This window comes from Neofelis nebulosa, chromosome 12 (assembly GCF_028018385.1).
Source record: "Neofelis nebulosa isolate mNeoNeb1 chromosome 12, mNeoNeb1.pri, whole genome shotgun sequence".
Lineage (NCBI taxonomy): Eukaryota > Metazoa > Chordata > Mammalia > Carnivora > Felidae > Neofelis > Neofelis nebulosa.
Genome location: NC_080793.1, coordinates 1,308,475 through 1,334,157, shown reverse-complemented (window position 1 = coordinate 1,334,157; position 25,683 = coordinate 1,308,475). Strand labels below are relative to the sequence as shown.

At 71.1% G+C, this 25,683-nt stretch overlaps 1 protein-coding gene across 10 annotated transcripts in view; it reads right to left on the bottom strand.

Annotated features, from left to right (window-relative positions):
• Positions 1-1,508: 1,508 nt before the first annotated feature.
• KCNT1 (potassium sodium-activated channel subfamily T member 1) overlaps positions 1,509-25,683 on the bottom strand; it is a 50,242-nt gene continuing 26,067 nt past the window's right edge. For 4 of the 10 annotated variants that reach the window (XM_058693531.1, XM_058693527.1, XM_058693523.1 and 1 more), the window contains 29 exons: positions 25,093-25,192; positions 22,927-22,983; positions 22,080-22,128; positions 21,950-22,009; positions 21,762-21,836; positions 21,611-21,694; positions 21,232-21,326; positions 20,043-20,223; positions 18,266-18,430; positions 17,991-18,127; positions 16,960-17,023; positions 16,066-16,174; positions 15,480-15,588; positions 14,948-15,097; positions 14,589-14,824; positions 14,200-14,425; positions 13,179-13,284; positions 11,441-11,613; positions 11,030-11,101; positions 10,645-10,779; positions 10,391-10,502; positions 7,861-7,962; positions 7,492-7,575; positions 7,281-7,409; positions 6,951-6,971; positions 6,001-6,328; positions 4,756-4,818; positions 1,837-1,921; positions 1,509-1,754 (listed from right to left, as the gene is read on the bottom strand). In XM_058693531.1, coding sequence (XP_058549514.1) covers positions 1,634-1,754; positions 1,837-1,921; positions 4,756-4,818; positions 6,001-6,328; positions 6,951-6,971; positions 7,281-7,409; positions 7,492-7,575; positions 7,861-7,962; positions 10,391-10,502; positions 10,645-10,779; positions 11,030-11,101; positions 11,441-11,613; positions 13,179-13,284; positions 14,200-14,425; positions 14,589-14,824; positions 14,948-15,097; positions 15,480-15,588; positions 16,066-16,174; positions 16,960-17,023; positions 17,991-18,127; positions 18,266-18,430; positions 20,043-20,223; positions 21,232-21,326; positions 21,611-21,694; positions 21,762-21,836; positions 21,950-22,009; positions 22,080-22,128; positions 22,927-22,983; positions 25,093-25,192 — 3,428 coding nt within the window. In that variant the 3' untranslated portion in view covers positions 1,509-1,633. Of the gene's footprint in view, positions 1,755-1,836; positions 1,922-4,755; positions 4,819-6,000; positions 6,329-6,856; positions 6,972-7,280; positions 7,410-7,491; positions 7,576-7,860; positions 7,963-10,390; positions 10,503-10,644; positions 10,780-11,029; positions 11,102-11,440; positions 11,614-13,178; positions 13,285-14,199; positions 14,426-14,588; positions 14,825-14,947; positions 15,098-15,479; positions 15,589-16,065; positions 16,175-16,959; positions 17,024-17,990; positions 18,128-18,265; positions 18,431-20,042; positions 20,269-21,231; positions 21,327-21,610; positions 21,695-21,761; positions 21,837-21,949; positions 22,010-22,079; positions 22,129-22,926; positions 22,984-25,092; positions 25,193-25,683 lie in introns of those variants that run through there. The other 6 variants (XM_058693530.1, XM_058693526.1, XM_058693522.1 and 3 more) reach the window with 5 other exon arrangements.

The window sequence follows — 25,683 nt, the reverse complement described above, 5'->3', positions numbered from 1 at the left end:
TCAGGGAGCCGGGCAGTGGGTTCCGGGAGGGGGGGCTGGGTCCCCTGCGGCCGGATGCTGGTATGGGAGGGGATGCCAGCCGGCAGGGCCCCGTGAGCCGCCGACACCCGCTGGCACGGATCCGGGGCCCACGGTGTGCCGGCCCGGACTGTCCAGGGCCCCGGGCGACCCCCACCCAGTCCACAGCGCCCGCCCTCCCGGCCCTGCCGCACACCGAGGGCTTGGGGGCCACCGGGCCGGCGCGTCCCAGGCAAGCGGGGCGCCGGGGGAGGAACTGGTGCGGGGTCACAGCCCTCCCTCGGGCAGGCCCCTCTGCCCACTGCCGCCATCCGGAGGCCGTGCTGACCCCTCCCCTTCACCCAGCTTCGTGGGGTGCTCTCCGTGAACAGGAAGGACGCAAACCTGGACGCCCCTGGGCTGGCGCACACCCCCTGGGGCGGCCGTGCCCTCTGAAGGGGGACCCCAACACCCGCCGGGCCGCTTGCCAGGGAGCCCTCGCCCCAGCCGTGCTTTCCCAGCGGCCAGTACCCACGGGCCGGCCCGACGCCTCCTGCTCTTGGCTCAGGCCAGCGGCCCTTCCTCGGGGTGGGGGCTTCCCCGTGGGGTCCGGGTGGGGTGGGGTGGGGTGCGACCGGGTGGGTGGCACCACGGAGGAAATGGCTTATACACGACCCCTCACGTTTGCAGAAAGCATCCATTTAATAGAAGGTTCCAGCACTGACCGTGCAACACCTGTCACAGTCACAAAGGAACCTGGGCGGCTTGTCCCCAACGGCCACCACCCAGGCTCCTTCCCTTGCTGAGGAGAAAACCGGGGCCAGCATCCCGCGGTGAATTGTGCTTCCATCGGGCGCTAAGGGGCGTGGAACCCTGTGCCAACGCACCGCCCCTGCCCAACGCCCAGCGCCCAGGGGCCGGGGTGCGACGGGTCACGTAAAACCAAGAGGGGAAGGACGTCTTCTTCTTCTTCGTCACCAAGGCCTTGGTTGCAGGAACTCTCAGGTGTCCCCGGGCCCCTGCGGGGGTCTCGCCCGGCCCCTCCACGTCCCCCGAGCACGCCCGGCCTCCGGAGGGGCTCCCGGCCAAGCTGGACGCTTGCAACTTTCTTGTGTTTACGGCTTCCCTCTCGCGCCCAGCGCACGGGGCTGGAGAGCTCACCGGCCGGGAGCCCCCCGGGGCCAGACCCTCATCTCCGTGTGGCCGAGGCCAGCTGGGACCCACAGAACACGCGAGCCGCGGGCAAGCCCGTGAGCGGGCCTTCGGTACGTGGCCGTGAAAACACGGCTCCCGCGTGAGCCGTGTGCGCGAGTGAGTGTGCGCGAGTGTCGGGCTCAGCTTCTTCCCCTCCCCACGCACCCCGGGCCTCAGCCCGCGGCGCGGCCAGGGCGGCGGGACCCCTCCCCACGCAGCCGGGCCCCGTCACGAGTTGCGGTACAGGTGGGGACACGGATCGGATGGGTCTGTAAAAACAGGTTAAAAAAAGGCCTCGCCGCCAAGCTCCTCCCGGCACGCGGAGGCACGGTCCGTCCTCACGGCCGTGGGAGGACTCCTCGAGGGCCGGGCCGGCGTGGCAGGGGCCCCGCGCTCCATGCAGCGGGAGGCATGCCGACGTGGGGACGGGGCGCGGGCCGGCTCAGAGCTGCGTCTCGTCCCGCGTCTCCGGGTGCCACGAGGCCAGCTTGTTGCCGACGCTGCTCTCCCGGCTCTGGGGGCTGCTGGCCACGTGGGCCAGGGGGTCGGAGCGGATGAGATACCTGCCGGGGAGGGGGAGAGCCCTGGGTGCCGGCCTCTGCCCCCGCCCCCCGCCGGGCGCCCGTGGGGGGACGCGGGACCTACACGATGTCGTTGGGCTCCAGCCGGGTGTCGGGCGGGGGGTTGATGAGCACGTAGGACAGCGTGTTCTGCTGGTCGTTCATCTGGTCTGCAAAGACACAGGCCCCGTGCGGGTCACCGCCGGCCACCGCCCCGGTCCGCTCCGCCGGGCCCGGCCACGGAGTCTTCCCGGCCCGTCCAGGCTTGCTGCCGGGGTCAGCCGCGAGGGGCCGGCGGCGACCCGCGCGGGGCCGGTCACGGAGGTGGCGGCCCTGAGCAGAGGCACGGAGCACACCTGCGGGCCCCCTGCACGAACGCGCACGCGCCTTGACGCCTGACCCCGCCCCCCCCCCCCCCCCCCCCCCCGCGCCAGGCAGGCCGCCCACACGCCCGGCTCAGTTCTGCGCTTTGGACGCGCGTCCTTTTCCCCACAACCTGCTCCTGCCGCGTCAGCCCGCGGGGCCCCGGGGGCGCAGGGACGGCCCGGTCTCCGGCTCACGCGTGGCCGTGGGGACGCAGCCCGCGGTGGGGAGAGTGGGCTCTGGAGAAACAGCGGTCCCGCCACAGATGGCGCCTGGCCGCATGCAGGGCTGGGGGCGGGCACGTCCTGGCAGAGGCCCCGTGTCCCCGGACGGGGAAACGAATGGTTCTTGGCCTCCGTTTAGCCCTGTGGTGAGGTCTAAAGGCACCTCCCAACCCAGAGCAGGCGTTAAGGGGGGCCCCTTAGCTGGGGCGGGGGGGCCGCGTCTCCGCCCTGGACCCAGAAGTTCTGAGCGGAGCGGAGTCTGACCCCTGCAGCCAGAGGTCGAGCGCGGCAGCTTTGTGGGGGGGCGGGCGGGGCCCCAGGCTGGGACTGGGGGGGCCAATGGACATGCACAGCCAGCCGTGTCCACCCCGGAACGGGACAGCCTGCCCAGCCTGTCCCTCCCACCGCTGGAGAGCGAGTTGCTCTGCCTGGTGACCACGCCCGTGTCGGGGGCCCTCTGGTGGGAGCTGCCAGCCGCGAGCAGCGAGGCTCGGTCGGTGCACCTCGCGGCCCCGGCCCGGCAGGCGCCTCCCTCCCCAGTGGGCCTCACGGGGCGTGCAGGGGAGGCGAGGCGGTGCGGGGGAGACCCTCCGAACCCCGGGCGCCAGCAGGCTGGCCGTGCCGAGGCACACCGGGTCGGGACACGGTAAGGGGAGAGGTCGGCATGGGGGCCGGGCAGCCGGCTGGTTCCACCCCTCGGTGGCCGAGCAGCCAGAGCCGGGCGCCCGTCTTCTCTTGATGGGGGGCCCGTGGGGCCCTCCCCACCCGGCCTGGGCCCCTGCTGCCCCCCCTGGGTGGATGCAATTAGCAGAGCCTGGGACTGGCCCGAGCCAGGCCTGGTGTTGTGCTTCGGCGGGGGGGGGGGGGGGGGGGTGCAGGCTGAGCGGGGGTGGGGGGGTGGGCAGGGGTGCGGCTCCAGCTTCAGTGCCAGGGGCTGGGGGGTGGTCAGTCGCTGACCCTGGTTTCCCCAGGACAGGACAGGTCAGTTCCACCGTGACCACCGTGCTGGGGAGGTGGGGGGGGTGGTGGCTGACGGTGGCTCTTCTGGCAAATGAGCAAAGGCAGAGTCACCTTCTCTACCCCATCCTCGCACCCCATTCCCCCCAGCCCTGCAGGCCAGGTCCTTCCACTCCCGTCCCCAACCTGGGCCTGTGACTCCTGGCCCTGTCCCCTGAGGTCCGCACCTCACCGAGCCTGCACCCACCCTCCAGGGCAGGCGGTGAGCAGGGGTGAGGCATACACTTATACCGGCAGTTAGTGATGGTGCCCTCCCTGGGGGCGGGGACCACCCTGCAGCCCCGGCTAACGTGGTTCCCTCTCCTCCGGTGTTACGTACGTCCTGCCGCGGGCACCTCTCAGCGACCACACGCAGGGGCCTCTGTAAACACCACCAAGTTCTGGGGACCCTGCAGGTGAGCCCACCCCTGCCTGGGAGCCTCGGGGGGAAGCAAGACTGCAGCCGGGCACCGTTCGTGGAAGCTGCTGGACTGGGATCCCTGCCGACCCCATGGGCCCTCCGTGACCACCATCACAGGTGTCAGGTTCGGGAAAAGGGCGGGAAACCAGGAGATGCCAGTGACTCGCCAGCACGGGCCCAGCTGGGCCAGCCCCCGACGGGGCTGTGAACCACGAGGTTTTCTCTCCTGGGCCTGGGTGTGTCCCCTCCGGGGTGAGCCCTGTATGGAGGGGCCACCCCAAGGCGCCTGGGCACACGGGCTCTGAGGCTTCCCTAGGGCTGCGCGGAGCCCCCGGGGAGGGAAGGGGTTCTGGCAGCGGGGCCAGTGGCCCAGACTCTGCTCTGACTTCTGTTGGGGTCCCAGGGCTGATCTGGGGGCTGCGGGGTGACCTCTTGGAGGAAACCAGAGCCCCTGGATGAGAAATGGAGCATGCACAGGCTTTGTCCCAACTGGAAAGGGAGCTCCCTCCTGAAGCCCCTGCTGGGGTGTGGGCGTCACCTGTCCACCTGGCCCGGGGCGGCCCAGCCGCTGGCCCGGGGCTCAGCAGGCCCCGCCACGTTTGGAGGTGGGACCCAGGCTTGGAACTGTCTGTCCAGATGCTTCCCTCGAGCAGGGTGGGCTCAGGGCCGCGGGGCATCTGGGGCCAGCTGAGGGCCGGCAGCCACCAGTGTGCGAGGACAGACGTGGACAGCAGACCTCACTGAACTGGCGGTCAGTAGGGGGGAGCTCAAGGGCTGCTCAGTGACTGCCAGGGGCCACGCAAACCACGAGCCTTCCTGGGGTCAGTCCGTCCTCCGCAGACAGAGGAGGAGGGGGCTGTCAAGGTCCCCGCCACGGGCTGCTCTGGGAGCACGTGAGCCCCCGCCTGCAGGGACCCTGTCCTATCTCCTGTCCTGTCCACCTGCCTGGCTGGGGCGGACACTAGGCTGCCCCCTGGTGCGGCAGCCGGAGCAGAATTACCTTGCAAATATCCCAGGTTTACCCGATTCATGACATCACTGGCTGTTAAATTTGCTACATCCTCTACGGAACACACAGGAAGAGGGACAGACAGAAACAGAGAGAGAGAAAGGTCAGCAAGCAGCGGGCAGCGGCCGCACAGCGGGGGAGGGCAGGCAGCAGCACCTGGTGGAGGGGGGGGGGGTCCACACGGGCACCGGCCAGCCCGCCGCCCGGGAAGCGAGGTGGGTCCCTTCTCTGCCAGGCTCTGGGAGTCAGCGGGCTGGAATCTGCGAGTGTGGGTACTGGCCTTGGGGCCCGACGCACACGGAGTGCCCTGCCCGGAGCCTTGGCATCAGGGCCCCGGAAAAGGGGTGGCAGCACCCGACCAGGCAGGGACCCCGGGAGAGACGAGGGTGACTGGTGCAGGTTCGGTGTAGCGGGGACGGGGCTGGTGGGGCTGGCGGGGGTTGCCAGACTCTGGCCTCTGATCCCTCTTGGAGGGGGCTCTAGGGTCCCGTCCCAGGCAACATGGCACGAAGCAGGGTGGGGAGAGCGGGCGCCCGCTGGGGCGCAGAGTCCCCAGGGCAGAACGGGCGCAGGCCGTGGGCGCAGACAGGCAGCGGCGGGAGTGGCGCCCCCTCAGCCCCACCGCCAGGCAGCCGCTCCAGAGAGAGGGTGAGCAAGGTCTGCTCTCCTCCGGGCCCGCCCGTGGTCAAGGTCGTGAGCTTTTCCCCAAGAGAAGCTCCAGAGAGAAGAGGGCTGCCGGCAAAGACTTAACGCCTGGGGCGGCGTTGCCAGCGGGGCGGGCAGGCGGTTGTGGCGTCCGCTGTGGTCGACGGAGGGCGTCCCGGCACCGGGCCATCCGTCCAGCTGCCCCCTGACGCACCCCCTACGTTCTGGCTGCTGGGAAGGCGCCGGAGGGGCGGCCCGGGGTCCCCCCGTTCTCCACGAGAGCACAGCGCACCCCCGTGTGTCTGATCCCGGAGGCGCTGGTCCGCCGGCCAGCGAGGACCCTGCCCTTGGCGTTGGGGAGCCCCGCCCCGCCCCACCGCTTCCGGTCCTGCGTGCCGGGGCCGTCCGCTCCGGTCCCTTGTTTACCCCTGGGGGGTGCCCCTCCCCCCCCCCCCCCCCCCCCCCCCCGCCCCGAGGCCCCAGAGCCGCAAGGGGGCGCCCTCCTCGCGCCAGAGGGGCTCCTCCGACGGGCCCCGCGGTCCACCCCGTGCTGCCCCGGGCCCGGTGGCGGGTGGGTGGCCGGGCCCTTACCGTAGCCGGTGGTGGGCAGTCCCAGGTGCTTCATGCGGTTCTTGACCAGCTCGGAGAGCTCCTGCCGCTCGGAGCGCCGGTACAGGCTGAGCCGCTGCTGGCTGGCCCACTCGGCGGCCGCCGCCTTCCCCGCGGGCTTGGGGCCCTTGCGGCTCAGCCTCCGGGCCCAGGGCAGGCTCTTGCGCCGCAGCAGGGGGTGCTCCGCGGGGTCCCCGCCGACCGAGTGCCGGCCGTGGGTGCCGCCGCCGCCGCCTCCCGCCCGCGCGCCCCAGGGCCCCCGCGCGTCCTGCGTGTCCGGGCCGTCCTCCACACTCACCGAGATCTGGGACTGGCCGAGGCAGGAGGGTGAGGGCCGGGACGGGGACGGGGAGGTGCGCCCCCCCTTCCCCGCCCCGCGCCGGGGGACCCCAGGGCCCAGGCCCTCCTCCTGAACCCCCAGACCGCCAGCCTCCGGGTCTGCCCGAGTTTGCCAGGTGGAAGAGGGCAACGCCCTCGAGCTCTCCGGGCCCTTGTGTCCGTGGCTCCCCACCGGGCCCTGCGCTATCCCTCTTGTACCTCCGTCTCCCCCATCTTGGAGGGCGGGGGAGAGCAGGGACGCCGGAGGGGTGCGGGGCGCGGGCGGCACCCGGGAAGGGGCTGGGGGTGTGGAGGTTGGGCCAGACCGTCAGGGAAGGGGCCACAGCAGGACACGGAGATGGCACACGGGGCTGGAGGAGCCTGGGCTTCCCACCCCGGGCCTCAGTTTCCCCTCGTGTAAGGGAGGGGTGATCCCATGCGCCCTGAGCTGTGCCATGGCCCACGCATCCCGGGGACTCACTCCCTGACCGTGCCCTTGCCCAGAGCCCAGGGCCCTGTGCCCCTCCGGACTCGGGGCGGTGGAGGGGGGGGGGTTCAGGCGGGACGGTGCACACGTCAGCACGCCTTGACGTGAAGTCTGAGGGGCCACTCACCTGGGCTCTGAGGTCATGTGGCTGCAAAGGAAACGGGGGGCAGCCTGGGTGCCCGTGGGCGCTTCTGCCCCTGCCCCCTGCCCCAGCACTGCCTGAGCCCCCTGTGGGCTGGGACCAGCACGCCAGGCCGCCCTCCTTCTACGGCCTCCCCTGCCCCACTCGGGGGCCACCGCCACCCGACCACGCGCAGGGCCGCGTGCCCTGGACCCCGGAAGGGCCTGACAGCAGAGGCCCGGATCCCCAGAATTGAACGTGGGAGGGGCACGCATCCACAGCCCGGGGGCTGCTGTGTGGGAGCCCCCCGCATCGGGAGCACCCCCGGCCCCGAACCTCCGAGCTGGAGAAGACGTGGCACTCGGTCCTGTAGATGCCGATGGGGATCTCGGCGCTGGAGGAGCACAGCTTCTGGAAGAGGCGGCCGTACGTGCGGATCCACAGGTCCTCCTCCGTGATTTTCATCTAGAGCGAGCGGTGGTCTGAGCGGGGAGCCCGCCGGGGGCCCCCAAGAATGGCGCGCCCGCCCGCCCAGCCCGTGACGCACGGCGCAGAGGTAGCCGGAGCCTGGCGTGGTGTCGAGGCCCAGCAGCAGCCTGGTGATGGAGATCATGTAGTCCTTCACGAAGGACTGGCCGGACAGGGAGGCCGCAGTGAGGCCGGGCACCCCGGGGGCCGCCGGGCGCCCTCAGCCTCCCGCGGGGAAGCCCCTCCTGGCCGCCGTGGTCCAGCTGGTCAAAAGGGATTAGAAGCCCAGAGGCTGCCCGGAGCGGAGCCCAGGGCGGCGCCCTTCCGGGAGGAGAGGACTCGGACGGGACCCAGGGAGGGACGCCCGGGACGGGGACGCTGGCGGGAGGTGGAGAGAAGGCTCCCGGCCGGGCGTCCCGGGGCCTCCCTGCCTCCCGGCCCCGCTGACCTGATACAGCAGCGTGTCCAACATGCTGATGCTGAAGACACGGCCCGCGGCGAAGGGCAGGCGGAACATGAAGGCCAGGTTGGAGCCGTTTTCCCGTTCCCTCTGCAGGAAAGGGGCACTCAGGGGCGCAGGGCAGGTGGCCGGGCGCACGCGAGCGCAGCCGCGCGTGCCGCAGCGGACGGCCGACCTCAGGCCTCCGCGCCAGCTACGCGTCCCCCCTCCCCGCCGGCGCACTCGAGGCCAGAGCCCGGGAGCAGGGATGCGGGTGTCGCTTGGGTCTCGCTGCCCAGAGTTCCAACTAATGTGAGTCACTTTGTCACCGAGCTGGTGGTTTTAAGTGAAGTCGGACGGGCCGGTGGAGCGTGGGCTCCACACGCGGAAACCACGGAGACGCCTGCCTCCCGTTCTCTGTGGCGTCCGCGGGGACTTTCCTGTGGCTGCGAGGCCCGTCTCGTCTCTAGAAGCTGACCGCCTCCCTCAGCTTGCGCTCCTCCCTTCGCCCCCACAGCCAGCAGCGCGTCCGCCAACCCCTGACCCGCCCCTCCCTCCCGTAAGGTCCCCGGTGAGGACCCTAGGCCCACTCGGCCCACACGGGACCATCTCCCGTCTAGAAGGCCCCTCGGTCTCCCCTGCACCCTGGCCAGGCCCTGGCAGGTAGGATGTGGGCGCGTTCGGGGCCATTATCCCCGGCGGCCGAGCTCCGTCCGCGACCGACGGCCGGAGAGGACCCCCTCCTTCCCACGGGGACAGACTTGCTTCGAAGGCAGAAGGCAGGCAAGGGACCCAGAGGGCGAGGGCGTCGGGTGCGGGCCGCCAGGAAGCCGGTTCTGGCAGTGGCGCCCTGTCCGGTGGAGTGAGCCGCGTCTGCGTTCGGGCTCTCGGGGCGCGTCACAAGGGTGAGCGGCCGTTACAGACGTCATGTCCCTTCACCCCGAGTTGCACCGGTGAGCCTCGGAGAGCGCGGAGGGCGCAGGGGAGGCACGGCGCTACGGCGCCTTTAACGGGACTCGGAGAGGCAGCCGCCCGTCAGGTGCCCGCCTGGGTCCCCTTTATAAACACCTTCAACCGTCCTTGAAGCGGAAGACACGCCCACTTTCGTAAAAGTAAGTCGCCGTCAGCACTTCAAGGGAATGCTCGGCTGCTCCTGTGGGGGGACGTCGCCGCCGGACCGTCTGTCTGAGCCGTCAGGAGCCTGCGTGCCTGGAGTCCAGACGAGGCCTCCGTGGCCTCCAGGCCCGGCGCTCGTGGGGGCGGGCGGGGGGCGTGGGCTCCGCCGTCTCTGAGGGCGGGTGGGGGGTGGGTGGGGTCCCAGAGCTCTGCCAGTGCCGCGGGACCTCAGGCCACATTGGCCAGGAACAGCGGATCCGCTTTTCAAGGCACCTCCCAGGGTCACACGCCCGGGCGTGCTCACTCCAGGCCCGGACCGCGGAGCCACGCGACGGGCTCGCCATCCTGGGCTGGGCAGGCCGGCCCTGCCCCCGGAGGCCACGCCGCACAGCAAGGAGGGTCGGCTGCTGGGGTCACCACGGGAGGAGAGGGGGGGCAGGGGCGCCGGGTGCACGTCTGCCGGAGCCCGATCCCGTGCCGGTCAGTCACCCCGGCCGTGCTCGGTCAGACTGCCATTCCCGGAGCTGGGAAGGCCGCCCCAGCCTTTGGACACGGATTCCCGGCACGCTGGGCCTGCTGAGACCAGCGTCCGCCTTCCGGTCGTTCCGGGGGATGGAGACTCGGCCCACAGGCCGCTGCGAGGGCTCCGAGCGGCCCCGGGCGCCGGGCAGGGCGCGGTCCAGGGAGGGCCCGGGCAGGACCTCCGCTGCCGCCTCCTCCTGCCCGCCTCGCGCTCGCCCCTCTGACACGTGGGTTGGCCTCGCGGTCCACGATCCGCGTGGGTTCGGGGGGAAGCTCCTCCCTTGTCTGGTGTGGACGGCGGCTCCGGGCCCGCAGGGAGGGCCCACTGCTCCTGGCCTCGTCCACGGCGGTGCCGTCCCCGGGCTCCCTGGTCTTGCCTGTGTGGTGCCCTCAGCCTACAGTGGTGCCTCCAGCGGCCGGGGCGGGGGCCACAGCACCCGGGCCGAGCCGCCTGTGCCCTAGCCAGGGCCCGCGTCCCCGGTGGCTGGTCCCTGGGCCCAGAGCGTCACGCCGACGCCGGCTGACGCCCTTCCTGGAGCCCCGAGGAGCGAAAGGCGGAGTGCGCTGGCCACCGCCGTGCTGTGTGACCCGAGACGGGGTCCTCCCCTCTCCGAGACCGGCCACGTTTCCGGTTTGAGCACAGCGTCGGGGGCGCAGGAAACGGGCAGTCTGCGCCCCCCGTGTCGGTATTTACGGACACGACGGGCAGCCTCGGCCCCAGCCCCGGACCCTGCCTGCAGAGGTACGACTGTCCGCTTCTGGCCGATGACCCTGAAGGCTCCCGACGACACGGTCAGGAGGCTCGAGGCCCCTCACCCCCTCTCTCTGGGCTCCGGACCCTGACAGCAGGTCGAGCGGGGGGCGGGGGGGGGGGGCGGCGGGTCAGGTCGGGGCCCGTTACCTTCTCCAACTTGGAAAGAGCCAGAGAGTAGCTGTCCTTCGCGCGGAACTGCATGAACCGCATGTTGGAAGGGTGGGTGAGCTCCGTGGTGATGCTTAGGCTGGGGAAGAGCCTGGGGGGAGGAGGGGGCTCAGGGAGGGGTCCCCCGGTCACAGAGGCAGCCACGGGACGGGCTCCCCGACGGCTGGGGGGCTGGCTCGGGACCCGGCTCGGCGCCGCCGCACCCGCCCGGGGTGTGAGCCCCTGCCCCTCACCGGAACATGGTCTGCACGTTGACGATGGTCTTGGCGTCGGCCATGTAGTCCTCCTCCGCGCTCATGGTGCTCTCCTTGTCCACCACCACCAGGTTGTCCGCGTAGATGATGCCGCACTGCAGCAGGCTGTCCAGGCTGCAGGGGGAGGTGGGGAGAGGCCACGTGGGGGGGGGGGGTCCCTCAGGGCCAGGTCGGGGATCCCGGGAGCTCCCTTCGGGTGCCCTCCTTCCCCCTCCACGGGCGGTGGTCTTCAACCGCCTGGGCCCCCCACCACCGGGTAGGAGGAGACTCTGGAGGAGGGAGGGGGAGGGGCTTCTGCTAAGAAATGGGCGCCCCCCACCCCCACCCCTCGGGCTCTGGGCTCCGCAGGGAGGCGGCGCCTTACTTGTCCACGGAGCCCTCCATGTAGTAGACCATGGGGAAGCAGCATATGGCCTCCAGGAAGTGGTGGTCGGGCCTGTTGGTGGGGGGGGGGGGGGCAGGTCCTGGGGCTGCCGTCCTGCTGGGCCGTGTGCCCCCCGTGCCCTGCCTGGGGGTCCCCCAGGGCCGCAGCACATCAGACAACGGGGCTGCTCTTTATTTCACCCAAGGGGAAACCGCGGGCCGAGGGCGGGACCCGCCCAGGTCAGACCCCGAGCTCTGCGGGCACAGGGGCCGGGGCCGGGGCGAGGCCTCCCGGGGACTCCACGAGGGAGGGAGGTCAGGTGCCACCAAGGACTGGAGGGCCTGGGGACGGGGCAGGGGAGGAGCGGGGCATCTGCGGGTGGGGGGGGGGCGGGAGCGGGCCGGGCCCCACTTGTTGTCCAGCAGCAGCACGATGGGGTTGAGCTCCTTGCGCGACCGGTAGTAGGCGCGCAGCGGCACGATGAAGTTGTACAGCCCGTTGCCCGCCGTCTCCGCAGAGACGATGATCAGCTTGTTCTTGAAGCCGTAGGCCTTGGCGTCCTCATAGCTGTTGTGCTTGCAGCCCTGCGGGGCGGGGGGGGAGGGGGGGGGCGGGGGCGGGCCCAGCGTTAGCCCCGCAGATAGAGCCGCCGGCCCCCCCGGTCACCGTGCCCGTGAGCACCGGTTCACCCGGAACCAGAGGGCCAGCTGCGGGGACACGGGGAGGGTCCTCAGGATGGAGGACCGTGGCCTGGGGGCTTCTCTTCGGCTGCCCCCCCCATGGGTGAGCAGACCACGGGGCCTGCGGTTGGCGGCAAGTGTGGGAGCCCCCTAGCCCCGCCACCCCTTGACCCCGCATCTGCACACAGGGGCCGTTGCGGTGACGCCGGGCTCCCCCGGGGACCCCCTCACCGGATGGCCCACAGCCACCGGCCCCATCCTGTCACGGCCCGTCAAGCCCGTCTGCCCCACGCGGCTGCCGTGAGACTGTCCCCTCGGCAGAGTGCGAGCTGGAGCCAGGGAGGGCGGCGGTCACGTCAGGGAAGGGAGGGAGGTGTTGTGGGGACCCGCCCCTTAGCAGAAACGAGATCTGTGCTGTGTGCGCGTACGTGTGTGAGTGTGCACATACGTGTAGTGTGCGTGCACGGGGGTATGTGTGTGCAGGAGTGTGTGTAGTGTAGGGAGAGGGAGCTGAGATTACCTGAGGGATCCCCCTGCCCTCAGGGAACACGCAGGGGTGTGGTGAGGGGGCCCCACCTGCCCTTGGTGGGGAGGGGTCTCCACCTGCCCTCGGGGACACACAGGGGTGAGGGGAGGGGGCTCCACCCGCCCTCGGGGACACACAGGGGTGAGGGGAGGGGGCTCCACCCCCCTTGGGGACACAGGGGTGTGGCGAGGGGGCTCCACCCGCCCTCGGGGACACACAGGTGTGGGGAGGGGGTTCCACCTGCCCTTGGTGGGGAGGGGTCTCCACCTGCCCTCGGGGACACACAGGGGTGAGGGGAGGGGGCTCCACCCCCCTTGGGGACACAGGGGTGTGGCGAGGGGGCTCCACCCGCCCTCGGGGACACACAGGTGTGGTGAGGGGGCCCCACCTGCCCTTGGTGGGGAGGGGTCTCCACCTGCCCTCGGGGACACACAGGGGTGAGGGGAGGGGGCTCCACCCCCCTTGGGGACACAGGGGTGTGGCGAGGGGGCTCCACCCGCCCTCGGGGACACACAGGTGTGGGGAGGGGGTTCCACCCGCCCTCGGGGACACGCAGGGGTGAGGGGATGGGGCTCCACCCGCCCTCGGGGACACACAGGGGTGAGGGGAGGGGGCTCCACCCCCTTGGGGACACACAGGGGTGAGGGGAGGAGGCTCCACCCCCTTGGAGACACAGGGGTGTGGCAGTGGGGCTCCACCCACCCTTGGGGACACACAGGTGTGGGGAGGGGGTTCCACCCGCCCTCGGGGACACGCAGGGGTGTGGAAAGGGGGCTCCACCTGCCCTCAGGTGGCGGGGAAAATCACTCCTCCAAAGCGGAAGCACGTTTACCGAGGGCAAGACACGGGGAGTCTGGGCAAAGGGCCAGGAGTCCCCTCTTGCATTGGCAGTTTTTCCGTAGGTTTGTGATTACGTCACACAGTGTGGCGGGAGGTGACCCACCTTGTCCAGCCGCAGGCAGCAGAAAGGGGCCTTCACAGGCAGAAGGTGGCACAGGGTGGGCGAGCTGCCGATGTAGGGCGAGTTGGGGGGGTAGCCCTTCACGTACCTGGGGGAGGACAGGAGCCCTCAGCATGCCCCCCCCCGGCCACCGGCCACCCGCAAGAGGTGGTCCTGAGCCCGCCCCCCACGGGACCTCCCAGCCCTCTGCCGGGGGCCCGGAGCACAGCAGGGCCTCGTCCCAGGCGGCCACATGGAGGCGCCAAACCCCGCGGACCCGTCCGTGCCCCTGGCCTGCGTGTGGGAGGATAGCTGTGACAGGGCACGGTCCTTTCCCTGGGGTCCGAGGCCAGGAGCCGCTCAACACGCACACGGACACACGTACGAGTTACACCAGGCCCCGAAACCACGGGTAAAGCCCTGAGGGGCTCTGATGGCCGGTCCTCCCTCCCCGAAGCCCCCAGCACCCTAGCGAGCGAGCGGGCAGACGCCGGCCCCCGGCCCCTCTCCGCTGGCTGCGCAGCGCTGGACCAGTCTCCCCAGCAGCGCCCGGCTCACACCAACCCGGGGGCGGCCACCCGGCCACGGCCGGCCCGGGCCGGCCCCCAGCAGTGCCGGGGAGGGAGGGCCTCAGAGGCCAGCCCCACCCCTGCCCCCCAGTGTCCAGCAGCCCTGGGCACTCCCCTGGATCTCAGAGCCGGTCCCTCCCCAGGGCGCGTCTGCTCCCTCTGTGGTCACAGGCTCGCTGCAGGAGCGCAGGCACCCGGCCATGGCAACAGTCAGCGCGCCGCCCCGAGGCCAAATGGCTGAGGAGCCCCGAGGACACGCTGGGGCAGCGGGAAGACCTGGGCCCCAACCCAGGGCAGGCGGAGGGCTCAGGAAGGGCCAGGGGCGTCCAGGCCTGGCCGGTGCCGCACCCGGGGGGGGGGGGGGGGGGGGGGTCCCTACCCGCGACTTCCACAGGCCACGCCCATTCCCCCTCCCCCTCCCGTCGAGAGCGGCTGTGCGGGTGCACGGCACTCACTCCGCGACGGACAGCCCCTCGTCCTCCGATGGCGTCATCTCGTCCTCCGATGGGTCACTCAGCAGCTCGCAGGGCAGCAGGGCCGAGCTGTCGGCCAGCTCCAGGACGGGCGCGATGCTGGGCCGCCGGCTGCCCGAGCCGTTCTCCGCGGGCAGCGTCAGCTTGCCGCCCCCGCCGCCCTGCGCCGGCCGGCACTCCGTGTTCTGGAGGTCCATGGCCACGGTCCCTGGAACAGAGCGGCTGAGCTTGGCCGGCGGGCCCCTCCCCAGGCCCTCCTGGGGGCGGCTGGTTCCCGGCTCAGAGGCGGACAGAGGCTCCCGGGGGCCCCGGGCCCGGAGTCGGTCGGGCCCCGCGCGCGAGCGAGCCCGCCCGCCCACGCCCGGCCTCACCCATGGAGGCGACGATGCTGTGCACGGGCAGGCGGCCGGACCCTTCGTACAGGCCCTGCCCCGAGAAGCCCTTCTTCTTCTGCTTCTCCTCCTGCTTGAAGATGAAGGCCGAGTTCTCCTCCTTGGTGATGTTGATGTAGAAGCAGGTGTCGGAGGCGGCCAGCGTGTGCCGGGGCCCCGGGTTGAGCAGGATGCTCTTGTCCTCGCGCTTCAGCCCGATGAGGCACACGCCGTACCTGGGTGGGGGCGCGGGCGGCTGGAGGGGGCAGCGCCCGCGCCCCCAGCGGCCTCAGAGAGGAGAGCCCAGGGGGACGGTCCCCGGCCCAGGGCCCCCCGCCCGCCCGCCTGCCCGGCCGTACTTCTTGTGCGCGTGGAAGGCGGCGTAGGTGAAGCTCTTGCCCTCGTACTCCCGGAAGAACTTGCTCTCCGCCATGCACACGTGGTATACCTCGTTGCCCGAGCACCGTCCGTACATTCGCTGCCACTGCTCTGGGGACTCCTGGCCTTCCCTGGGGCGGGCAGCCGGAGTCACCGCTTTGACCCCTGACCCCCTCCCCCCCGCCCCCCGCATGGCCGAGCCTCCAGGGAGGACCCGCCCTGGGGGCCCCCAGCCTGGCTTCTGTCCCCGGGCGGCCCCCGGCCCCCGATGCTGCCCGCCCCCCACCCCCCCGGCCCAGCGGTGGGGAACCAAATGTACTTTCTCCCCCAAACCAAGCCCCACCTGCCCTTGTCACTGTGCCCTCGACCCAGGGCTCTCTGGGCACCCCCACCCTGGTCCCTGCCTGCAACTCCCAGCAGACCCCTGGTGGCTCCCCACTCCGGCCCCCCCCTCTTGGCTGCTCTGACCCTCCCTGGGCGCCCCTCCCGCGTCTCCCCTTCCCCAGCACTCACTGGCCGCGGGACGTGTGCACCAGCAGGGTGATGAGTGTGGACGTGGCCGGACAGATGCAGTTGAGGGCCAGCATGGCGTACTTACACTCTTCCTCACACACCACGTGGTCTGCGGCAGGAGGGGCCGGGTCACCGCCCAGGCCCCACTGGGCCCACAGCAGGCGGCCCACCGCCCAGCGCCCCCCCTGGAGCTCCCGCCTCCCCGACCTCGTCTGCCCCAGCACCTCCGTGCTCGACTCCCAGCGTGGTGAGAACTCCGGGGCTGGTGGCACCCGCTCACCTGTGCTCCGGAGCCCAGCTCGGGGGCCCGCCCACCTGCCCCCTGGCACCCCTGGCTGGAGCACGCCCCAGAGATGCTTATCAGATGCACCAGCCCTGGGCTCCTGCCCACGCTGATCCCGGGCCCCGGGTGCAGGACTGTCCCCTCAAACGGCTAGACTTACATGGGCTCCACTGCCCCCCACGCCGGGGCGAGGACACTCAGCTGTGCCTCCTGCCACGCCTCCGCACGCTCCAGCCCCCGCTTACGGCCCCGGCCCTCAAGGTGCACACTCAGCTGGGTGCACACCCGCGGCCCCCAACGTACCTGCAAATTTGACGTGAAACTTGTTCTCGGGCTTGAGGATCTGGACGTAGAGGGGGCAGTTGGGTGCGAAGTCCTTCACGGCCCAGGCGCGCAGGATGGTCTGGTGGTCCTGGGGCGGGGAGGGGGGGGGGGGTGCGGGGTCAGTGCTGACGGGCGGGAGGAGAGGAGGGTCTCTGGCGGCGGGGGGGGGGGGGGGGGTCAGTGCTGACGGGCGGGAGGAGGGGAGGGTCTCTGGCGGGGGGGGCGGGGTCAGTGCTGACGGGCGGGAGGAGGGAAGGGTCTCTGGCGGGGGGGGGGGGTGTGCGGGGTCAGTGCTGACGGGCAGGAGGAGGGGAGGGTCTCTGGCGGGGGGGGTCAGTGCTGACGGGCGGGGGGAGGGGAGGGTCTCTGGCGGGGGGGGGGTCAGTGCTGATGGGCGGGGGGAGGGGAGGGTCTCTGGCGGGGGGGAGGGGGGTCTCTGGCGGGGGGGAGGGGGGTCTCTGGCGGGGGGGAGGGGTCTCTGGCGGGGGGGGAGGGGAGGGTCTCTGGCGGGGGGGAGGGGAGGGTCTCTGGCAGGGGGGGAGGGGGGTCTCGCGGGGGGAGGGGGGTCTCTGGCGGGCGGGGGAGGGGAGGGTCTCTGGCGGCGGGGGGGAGGGGGGTCTCTGGCGGGGGGGAGGGGAGGGTCTCTGGCGGGGGGGGAGGGGGGTCTCTGGCGGGGGGGAGGGGGGTCTCTGGCGGGGGGGAGGGGAGGGTCTCTGGCGGGGGGAGGGGAGGGTCTCTGGCGGGGGGGAGGGGAGGGTCTCTGGCGGGGGGGGAGGGGGGTCTCTGGCGGGGGGGGAGGGGGGTCTCTGGCCGGGGGGGAGGGGGTGTCTCTGGCGGGGGGGGGGGGGAAGGGGGACCCCCTGCAGCGCTCACCGCTGCTGTGCGATCCACCTCGTTGCGGCTACTGAGGATGAAACAGGCCTCCCCGTTGTCCATCCTGCAAAGCACCGGGTCTGAGCGCTGCCCGGACCCGTCCACGCTCCCATCTCGGCCGTCGGGGGCTCAGGGCGCAAGCTGGAAGGGGGGGGGCCCCGTCGAGACCCCACCTCACTCTGTGCTTCCGAGCCGGTGTCGGGGCACTGACCAGCCGCGGTGACCCCGTCACGCCAGGGCGGGGCTGGGGCGGTCGCTGGTGACGACGTGCCCACCTGCTGGCCTGTCCCTCCCACGGTCTGGGCACCCGGCTGACCTGTTCTGGTCCCCCTCTCACCTGGAGAGCCTCTGGCTGCAGCTCGGTCCCCCCAGGGTGGGGAGGCCTGCACCCTCACCCCCCCTCCACCCTGCACCCCACCCGCCCCGGCTTGTCCTCTGCCTCTCCCAGCCCCTCGGCCTGCAGCTGGGTCCCGGGCCACAGGCCGGGCCCCTGGCCACTGCCGCCTCCATGCTGGATTCCCTTCTGAAATTTTATAGGTGAGATAGTGGGGCCCAGGGCTCGGGAGGTGGGCACTCCTGCTTCCCCTCGGGCTACCACCCACATTCCATCACAAAGGAGGAGGAGAGGCTTCTGGAATGACAATGTGGTGGCGGTGGGGGGGGGGGGTTTCCCGGGGTGCGCGCCGGCACATTCTAGAAAGTTCCACGTAAGGACATCGGCTCCTTAACTCAGTCAGCTTGTCTTTCAAAGAAAACTGGCCCCCAGCCCGTCTTCCCACCCCAGCTCCACGTGGAGCCACGCTGGAACCTGAGAGCATCCCCGGGGCGGGGGTGGGGTGGGGGTGGGGGGGGGGGAGACTGACAGGTGAGGTGGGTGTGGCCAGGTGCCCGAGGTGAGGTCAGCAAGGGGCCCGTCTGGCCGGGTGAGTGGCGGGCAGGGGGCCGGGGCCGCTGCCCGCCCTGACGCCCCACGGCGGCATCCGTGCCCTCCCACCCTCAGCGCCACACCCTCACCCCCCGTCGGCGCTCACTTGGCTCGCATGAGGTCCTGGTCCTTGAGGGCGGAGCCCTGGAGGTAGATGACCCGCTGGGACCACAGGGGGATCTGCAGGACCCTGCGGACCTGGATGTCCATCTCGGTCGGGCACAGGATGACCACGTAATAGTCCTGCAGGCCGGGCCGCGTCAGTCCCCGTGCGGACTCACCTCTGCCGCCGCTCGGCACCCCCCGACCTGCCCGTGCCGGCCTGTGTGACGCGGGGGCCGACGGGGGGAGCCGAGGCGCACGGCACCCGGGGGGGCTCACCTGGAGCCGGGGGTGCGCGTAGAACTCGTTCAGGAAGTCCATGAGCAGGTCGATCTTGAGGGAGCTGACGCACAGAATCACGTGCTTCTCCGTCCGGGCCCGGTGGCGGCTGTAGTTGCCCCCCGACTTCTGCCGCTCCATCCACAGGTACACCAGCTCCTCGAACTGCGGGGGACAGCGGGGGACAGCGGGGCGCCTGGGGCTCAGGGGGCCCGGGGGCACACACGTGGACCTCCCCCGGCCGCCAGCGCCCCGGGCCACGTGGGGGGGGCCACGCGGGGGCGAAACGGACACCCCGGCGCCCGGCCCAGGAGGCCGAGCGACTGTTATCCGGTGCCGAAGTCCGCACCCCGGACACGGAGCTGACGACGAGCTCCCTCTCAGAGAAACGCGAGGGCGCCCTGGGGAAGTGGCAGCCGGAGCCGGAAGCGGGCACATGGAAAGGGTACCTTCAGGACGAGTGGTTACGAGCCCGTGTCAGGGCTGAGCGCAGGTCTGGGGATGCCACCCGCCCAGCCCACGCTTCCCGGATGTTTGCCTGGAGCGTCGGGAGTCCTTTTAAATTAGGAAAAGGACAGATAAAAGCGTCACGGCGACGGGACGGGATCCCCGCGGAGCCCCCGGGGTGCTGGCCTGCCCGGGGCGCCCCCTGCAGCCTGACTCAGGTGCAGGTGACGGCCAGACCCTGAGGGTCCCCGGCCGTTTCCACCCCAGCATCGAGGCCATTCGTGTATTTAACAGAGCAGAGGACCCCGTCTGGTGCTCGCCTGTGCCGGGCCACGTGCCAGCAGCTCACCGCATTTAGGGAGCACCTGCTAGGTTGCGGCGACCAGGCCCCGTGACCCTGAAGCACAGGCCTGGCTCCGCAGCTGGAGGCGCCGGGCCCGGGGTGGGGGGGCCCCCTGCGCAGGACGGGGACTCTGACACAGGCGCTCGGCTCCAACCTCACCAACCACAGCTGTGCTACGGGCTCTGGGCCTGGGCATCTGTAAGGAGGCCCGGCGACGTGCCCCCCAGCTGAGGTGGGGGCTCCGTGGCCTCACCGTAGCCGATCCCATTGCGTCCCTGAGACTCTGTCCCCTCGGAACCTCCCACTGGGACCTCATCTGGAAACGGTCTTTGCAGATGTGCTTAGTTGAGACAAGGTCAGACAGGATCAGGGTGGGCCCTTGTCCACTGTCCGGTGTCCTCAAAAGAGGACACGGAGGGACCCACGGGGAGAAGGCACGTGAAGACGGGGCACAGACGGGAGGGACGCAGCCAAAAGCCAGGGGGGCCCAGGGCCAGCAGCCCCGGAAGCTGGGAGGGTGCAGGGGGCCGCCCCCGGGGCCTCCAGGATGGGCTGGCCCCGCGGACGCCTCGGACTCAGGCTCCGGACCGGGAGAGAGCACATTTCTGTCGTTCCAAGGCCCAGTCTGTGGCACCGTCAGGGACCCCGCTGCTGCCTCCTGGGAGGGAGGCTTAGCGGGCGTGTGGCCATCTCCACGCTTCTCCCACGGTGCTAACTAGCGAGCGGGCTTAAAGGGAAGCACGCGGGGAGGGAACGGGCGCTCCGTCTCTTCCCGAATAACCAGGGGGCATCCGGGGTCCTGAGCATCTGTCCCCGGCCCCGGAGGAGCGGCCGAGGGGGCAGGCGTGGCACCAGCGGCCTGTGGTTCCCTGGCGAGAACGCCACCCCTGGCTCCTCGCCCTGCCGTGAGGCCTCGGGTCTCGGGCCTCCGGCTCTGCCCGCTTCCGGGCTGGGCGGAGGCGGCCTGTGTGGGGGCTGGGGGCTCACCTGCAGCGGGAGCACCACGAGGGCCACACAGATCATGATGACCACCAGCAGCTGGGACGGCCAGATCTTGGGCGTCACGTCACCGTAGCCCACGGTGGAGAAGGTGACGATGCAGAAGTAGAAAGCCGTGAGGAGGGACAGGTTGTCCCCTGCGCGCTCCAGGTGCTGGATGCCGCAGGTCCTGGAAGTCCGGGCATCGCTGGGCTGTGGGAGGGGCCTGGGACACCTGGGGCGGGCGACGGCTCCGGGGACTTCCCATCCCGGTCTGCCAGAGTGGGCACAGCCCAGCCCCTCGGATCTCCCCCTGGATATTCCCTTTCCAACCCGTGGCTGTTTCGAGGCCCCTGGGCAACATGCCCTGAGCGGATGTGGACCCACACTGGTGGAGCGTGGGCCTGGGGGTCGGCGGGGTGGGCCTGCGCCCCGCCTGGAGCCTCATCCTCACCCAGGGGGTCGGGCAGGAGGCCGGACAGCCCCCTACGGGGCACAGAGCCCGACGGCCCCGCTTCCCGCACCTGCGACCCCAAGTCCTCGCCCCACGCCCGGAGCTGCTGACGGCAGGGCCTAGGGGGCCCATGGCACACAGCGTGGGGAGACCCTCCCCCAGGGGGATGGGAGGACACACTGGCTGCCGGGAGGAAAGCAGGCTGAGCTTTGGACCCCGTGGCTGCCTGTCCCCCTCTGCTGAGGTCTGCGTGGTGCGGGCAGGCGTGCGGGAGGGGAGGCAGGAAGCACGTGGCTCCTCCTCGCTCCTTCCCCGGCCTTGGTGCCCGCCCCACATCCCTGCCGGGGCAACGGGACGTGGTGGCCGCCTTCACCAGCAGCGGGCAGGGCCGGTACCCCAGGACCCCCGGCGGGAGCCGGGCACGAAAGGGGACACCCCCTCCCCCCCACTCTTCACCCTGGCCGTTCCCAGACCTCGTTCTCAGCTGGACCTTGTGCCAAAGGGTCCCCACGGGGCTCGGGCCGGTGCCCAGCCTTCCGAGGTGCAGACCCGGAAGCCAGACCTAGGTCTCCCTGGGTCCCAGAGGAGCGGGACCCGAGCCCACCCGGGGCTGTGGGCTCCGGGCCGTCCCCCCACCCCCCCCACCCCCCCACCCCCGTCCTTGGGCCCCTTGCCACCGCGGGGCCCTCCTGAGCTGCGGCCCGATGGGGGAGAGGGCGGCGGGGCTCCTGGGGGCACACTCACCCCGTGAAGACCAAACACAGCAGGGTGCAGAACAGGATGAGGACCTGGTTGAACATGGCCGACTGGGTCCGCAGGATGGCGCGGTGGAAGTCGTTCTGCGGGACAAGGGCTGTCAGGGGCGGCGCCCGGCCCTTCCGGCGGCACGGGTGCAGGCGGGTGAGCGGGTCCCATCCCCCGGCCCCGCGCCCCCTCCCGCCTCCGCGTCAGGCTCCCCACGGACAGCCCCGGAAAGGGACGTGGGCCTGACGCTCAGCGGAGGGTCCGTCCAGGGGCCCGGGTCACGCGGGCCTGGTCTCTCGCCCCGCGCGCACGTTCACCCCTCCTCCCTCCGGCCGGGGACTTCCCGGGGGGGACGCGGCACCGGGGGACGGGAGCTCACGATCATGTTCTCCAGAGCGTGCTTGGCCAGCCAACAGTTCAGAAACACGGGGATGAACAGGTTCCGCAGGGGTGCCCAGAATATCTGTGAAGGAGCCGGGTCAGGGGGCCGGGGCCGGGGCGTCCCCCTCCTCGGCCGGCCGCTCACCCACCGTGACGATGAAGGGCAGCGTGTTGATCATCTCCAGGACGAACGAGACTCGGAAGATCTGCTCCCAGATGTTGCCCTGGGGGCCGTGGGGGGGCGGGGAGGGGGGGAGAAAGGCAAGCCAGGAGGTCAGGGGACGGGCTGGGGGGTCAGAGGGGAGGGTCAGGCCAGGCGGGGGTGGGGGGGACTCACTTTGTAGCTGAGGTAAATGAGGAGCATCGTCTCCAGGAAGCTTATTATGGCCACGATGACCTAGGAGGGGCGCAGTCTGAGTGGGACGGGGGGAGAGCAGGGCCCACCCGGAGCCATGCCCCCCACTCACCTGAATCGCCCACAGAGTCATCTTTCTTTCCACCCAGAGGATGGGCGCCCTGGGGAGGGAGGGAGGTGAGCCTCGGGCTGGTGTCCCCCAGCCCCACCCCCAGGCCTCCCCTGACCCGAGCCGTTCCTCAGGCGGGTGGAGGGCACCTGCCTTCCCCCTCGTGGGGACAAGGACATGAAGGGAGGGAGAGGTCCCCCAGGAAAGGAGGCCTCTTGGGAGGTCAGGGTGAGGCCAGGCCCAAAGCTGCGGGACGTGGGGCAGGGCTGCAGGCTCGGGAGGCCCCTCCCCGCCCTGGACAGGCTCCCTGGGCAAGTGCGATGAGCCGCGGGGCCTCCCTTCCTCCCCGGTCCAGCCGGGGGTGGGGGGCTCCCGGGAGGTGAAGCAAATGGGGGCGGGGGCAGGGTCTGTTCAAACGCCGGTGCTCCTTCGGGTAACGGAAGGACCGGGGCCGTCTGTACAGACAAGCCGAGTGAGGCAGGAGGTGGCTGGGCCCCTGGGGACGCGTCCTAAATGCGGGGCCAGACATCACGGTCATCCTGGGGTCACTTGCGCTGCTTGATGGGGGCACCGCTCTCCTTGGTGCAAGTGCGGACAGGAGCGGTGACCCACTGGAGGGCCCTCCCTGCGGGCCCCTCCCCACCCGCCGTCAGTCCGCGGGCCCCCTCCCCACCCTCGGTCTGAGGGCTGAGCCAGGAGTTGGAGGGATGCCGAGTCAAGCCACTTGGGGCGACACCCGTAATTCTGAAAGGGTCCGCTGCTTCAGGTGCTCTTCGGGGACTGCCTAGCGATGCCCACGGCACGGGCCAAAGCCGGGCATCCGGCCGGAGGGGCCGGGCCGGGAACTCACCAATTGATCTCGGAGGACGAGGCATTGAAGGTGTAGTTCTGCTTCGGGCAGCCCCAGCTGTGGAGAGACAGAGCTGGCCCCGCCCGGCCCCGGAAGAGACCCCGCCCATGGCTGCCGAGGGCTCAGGAGCCCGGTGGGCGGGCACCCACTCCCCCACCCAGGGCCAACTCCCGGCATCTCAGACAGGCGTCTGCGCTCCTACGGCCTGCCCCCACCCTGCACACCGCCGGGCAGGGTCCCAGGTGGGGAGGGGCAGACAGGCTGGGCGGGAGACCACAGCACTCTGGGATGGGAAAGGCAGAGGGGGGGGGGGAGAGCTGGGGATCCCGCCCCGTCTGACGGCAGGTTGCCGGGGAGGGCCGTGCGAGGTCAGAGCGGACCCCGGGGCAATCGGTGCCTCCCGGAGGCCGGAGCCGCCGCAGACGAGGTTGGACGATGCTCTCGAGCCAGGGAGAGAGAGAGCTGGGCTCCCACCCCGAGGTGCCGACTCCCAGGTGCACCCCAAGTCACCCCAAGAACGAGCCTCTCTCAGCCCGCCGGATGCCCAGCCTCCGGGAAGGTGGTAGGGGCAGACCTGTTCGTTCGGCCCCAGCTGTAATGCCAGGGTCACGGACCGAGAGGATCCCACTGTCACGGAGCCCCAACGTGACAGGCAGCTCCTTCCCACTCTTCTTCCAACTGACCCGCTTCCCCGAGCCTTACTGGGGCTATTATTGCAAACCCGCTGCCCACAGAAGTGGCCGGCTGTCCTCCCATCCACCTACCACCGTCCTCCAACCATCAACCCGTTACCCACCCAGCCACCGGCCCCCCATTCGTAGCTCATCCAGCCACCGACCTGCCCATCCGTTCTACCCAGCCACTCCCTAGTCTCATCCGGCCACTCGCCCTCCCACCCGCCCATCCACGTGCTAGGGACCGGCAACGACTCTTAGCCCTGGTCCCTGTAGGGATGTGCAACCAGATGTCCCAGGAGCCTCTGGAGAGAGAAGGTGGGACGAAAGCGGTTTGAGAGTCAGTTAGGACCCCCAGTCTTCCTTCTCAAACCACCGCGGCTGGGTCTGCACAGCCCACCTGGGATGAAGACACGAGGGGCCCCAAGGGAGGGTCAAAGGGTGTCTGGCTTGGGGACGACCCCCCCCCCCCCCCCCCCCCCCCGCTGCTCTGCAGATTGCACTGTCCTTCGGCCCCAGGAGTCAAGCGGCCACACTTCGCCCTCAGGGAAGAGGCGGGACGGATCCGCTCTGAGGACTGAGCCTGTCCCAGGTGACAGTGGTGACCAGGCTTTGCCTGTCCTGACTGATGGGACTTCAGCCTCTGAGTGCCCCACTCTTAGTGTGAGCAGAGCCCAAGCTGCTGGACGTTTGAAGAAACCCACCCAGCATGAGCTCGGGAGAAGCAGAGACTGAGCCCAAGAGAAACACGTAAGAAAGGCAGGGTTAGAGACATCACCTCCGGAGAGGCGGAAAGCCAGAAGGAAGTCTCCGAAATTAAAGCGTGATGCAGAAGGACTGAGCCAGGGCCGGATGCAGCGCTAAGGAAGTCACCCAGAGGGGGCACGAGAGGAGAGACGGGGCAGACGGGACTGTCCAGAACCACACAGCCGGGCACCGGAAGCCCAGAGACAGCGGAGGGGAGAAGTCTGGTCTCCAGCATGGGAGGGAAGGGGTCGTGCCGAGGCGTCGCGGAGGCTGCCGGACATGGGCACGGACAAGAGACTGCAACGGCCTCCAGGGGAAGAGTGTGCTTCCCGCACGGGCGACCGGCAGGACCGGTGGCAGGAAGGCCAGGCAGCAAGAGGGACCGACTCCACCGCGGTCAAGTCAGACCCGGAGGAGGCGGGCGGCGCGAGCTCTGTGCCAGCGAGGGGACCCAGGAGGTGCGGGTGGCCCTGCCCGGCTTGCACCCCGCCCCTCCCCTGCTGAAGGCAGCGGAATGCCGCTCCCGCCCCGCTGGACACGCACAGCCGCAGCGCGCGGCCTGGGCACCTTTCTCCCCGAGCCAAGCCTGTCCGTCAGCAGGACCCTGAGTGGCATCCAGGGCCCGCTCTGCGGGGGCGGACACTGGGAAGGAAAGAGTCCCCGGGGGCTGGGCACACACCCCCCCCCCCACTGACCCCACCGGCCTCTGTCCCGGCAAGCTGCCCCCAGACCCGCAGTCGCCCACCATCCGATCCCCAGGGCCGGGTCATCCAGCAGGACGCGGACGATGTACAGCAGGCAGGTAAGCAGCTTCAGGGAGAAGTTGAAAAGCCGAATCCTCAGGCCTGCGGGCGGGGGATGCAGGTCAGGGCTCCTGGGCACCCGGGACACCCTGCGCTGCCCCCAAGGACTGAGGGGTGCTCCGCACCGCGGGGGGAGACCCTCCACCCCGTCCTGCCTTCCAGATGGGGTGCCGACCGCTCCCCACGCCTCGCACTCCTTGGGACGGAAGGGTGGGGGCCTGGGGAGCACGCTGATGGACTAGGGCCCGTGCCCCATCCTGCACCCCAGATGGGGTCCCAGGGAGCCAAGCTCCTGCTGGGAAGGCGGGGGAGCGGCGAAGGGTGGCAGGTGGCCAGAGGACCCTCCAGGGTGCAGGTAGGAGGGCTGGGCCCGCCTGGGAGGAGGCTGTGCCGGTGCCCTGGACGGCCACGGCCCAGCCCGGGGTCCAGCAGGGGAGCAGGGTCCCCGCACGTCCCGGGTCCCCCCTCCCACTGGGGGTAGGTGGCCTGAAGCCGAGGGGCCTCCCCCCGCCCCCCGTACCCACCAGCCTGTG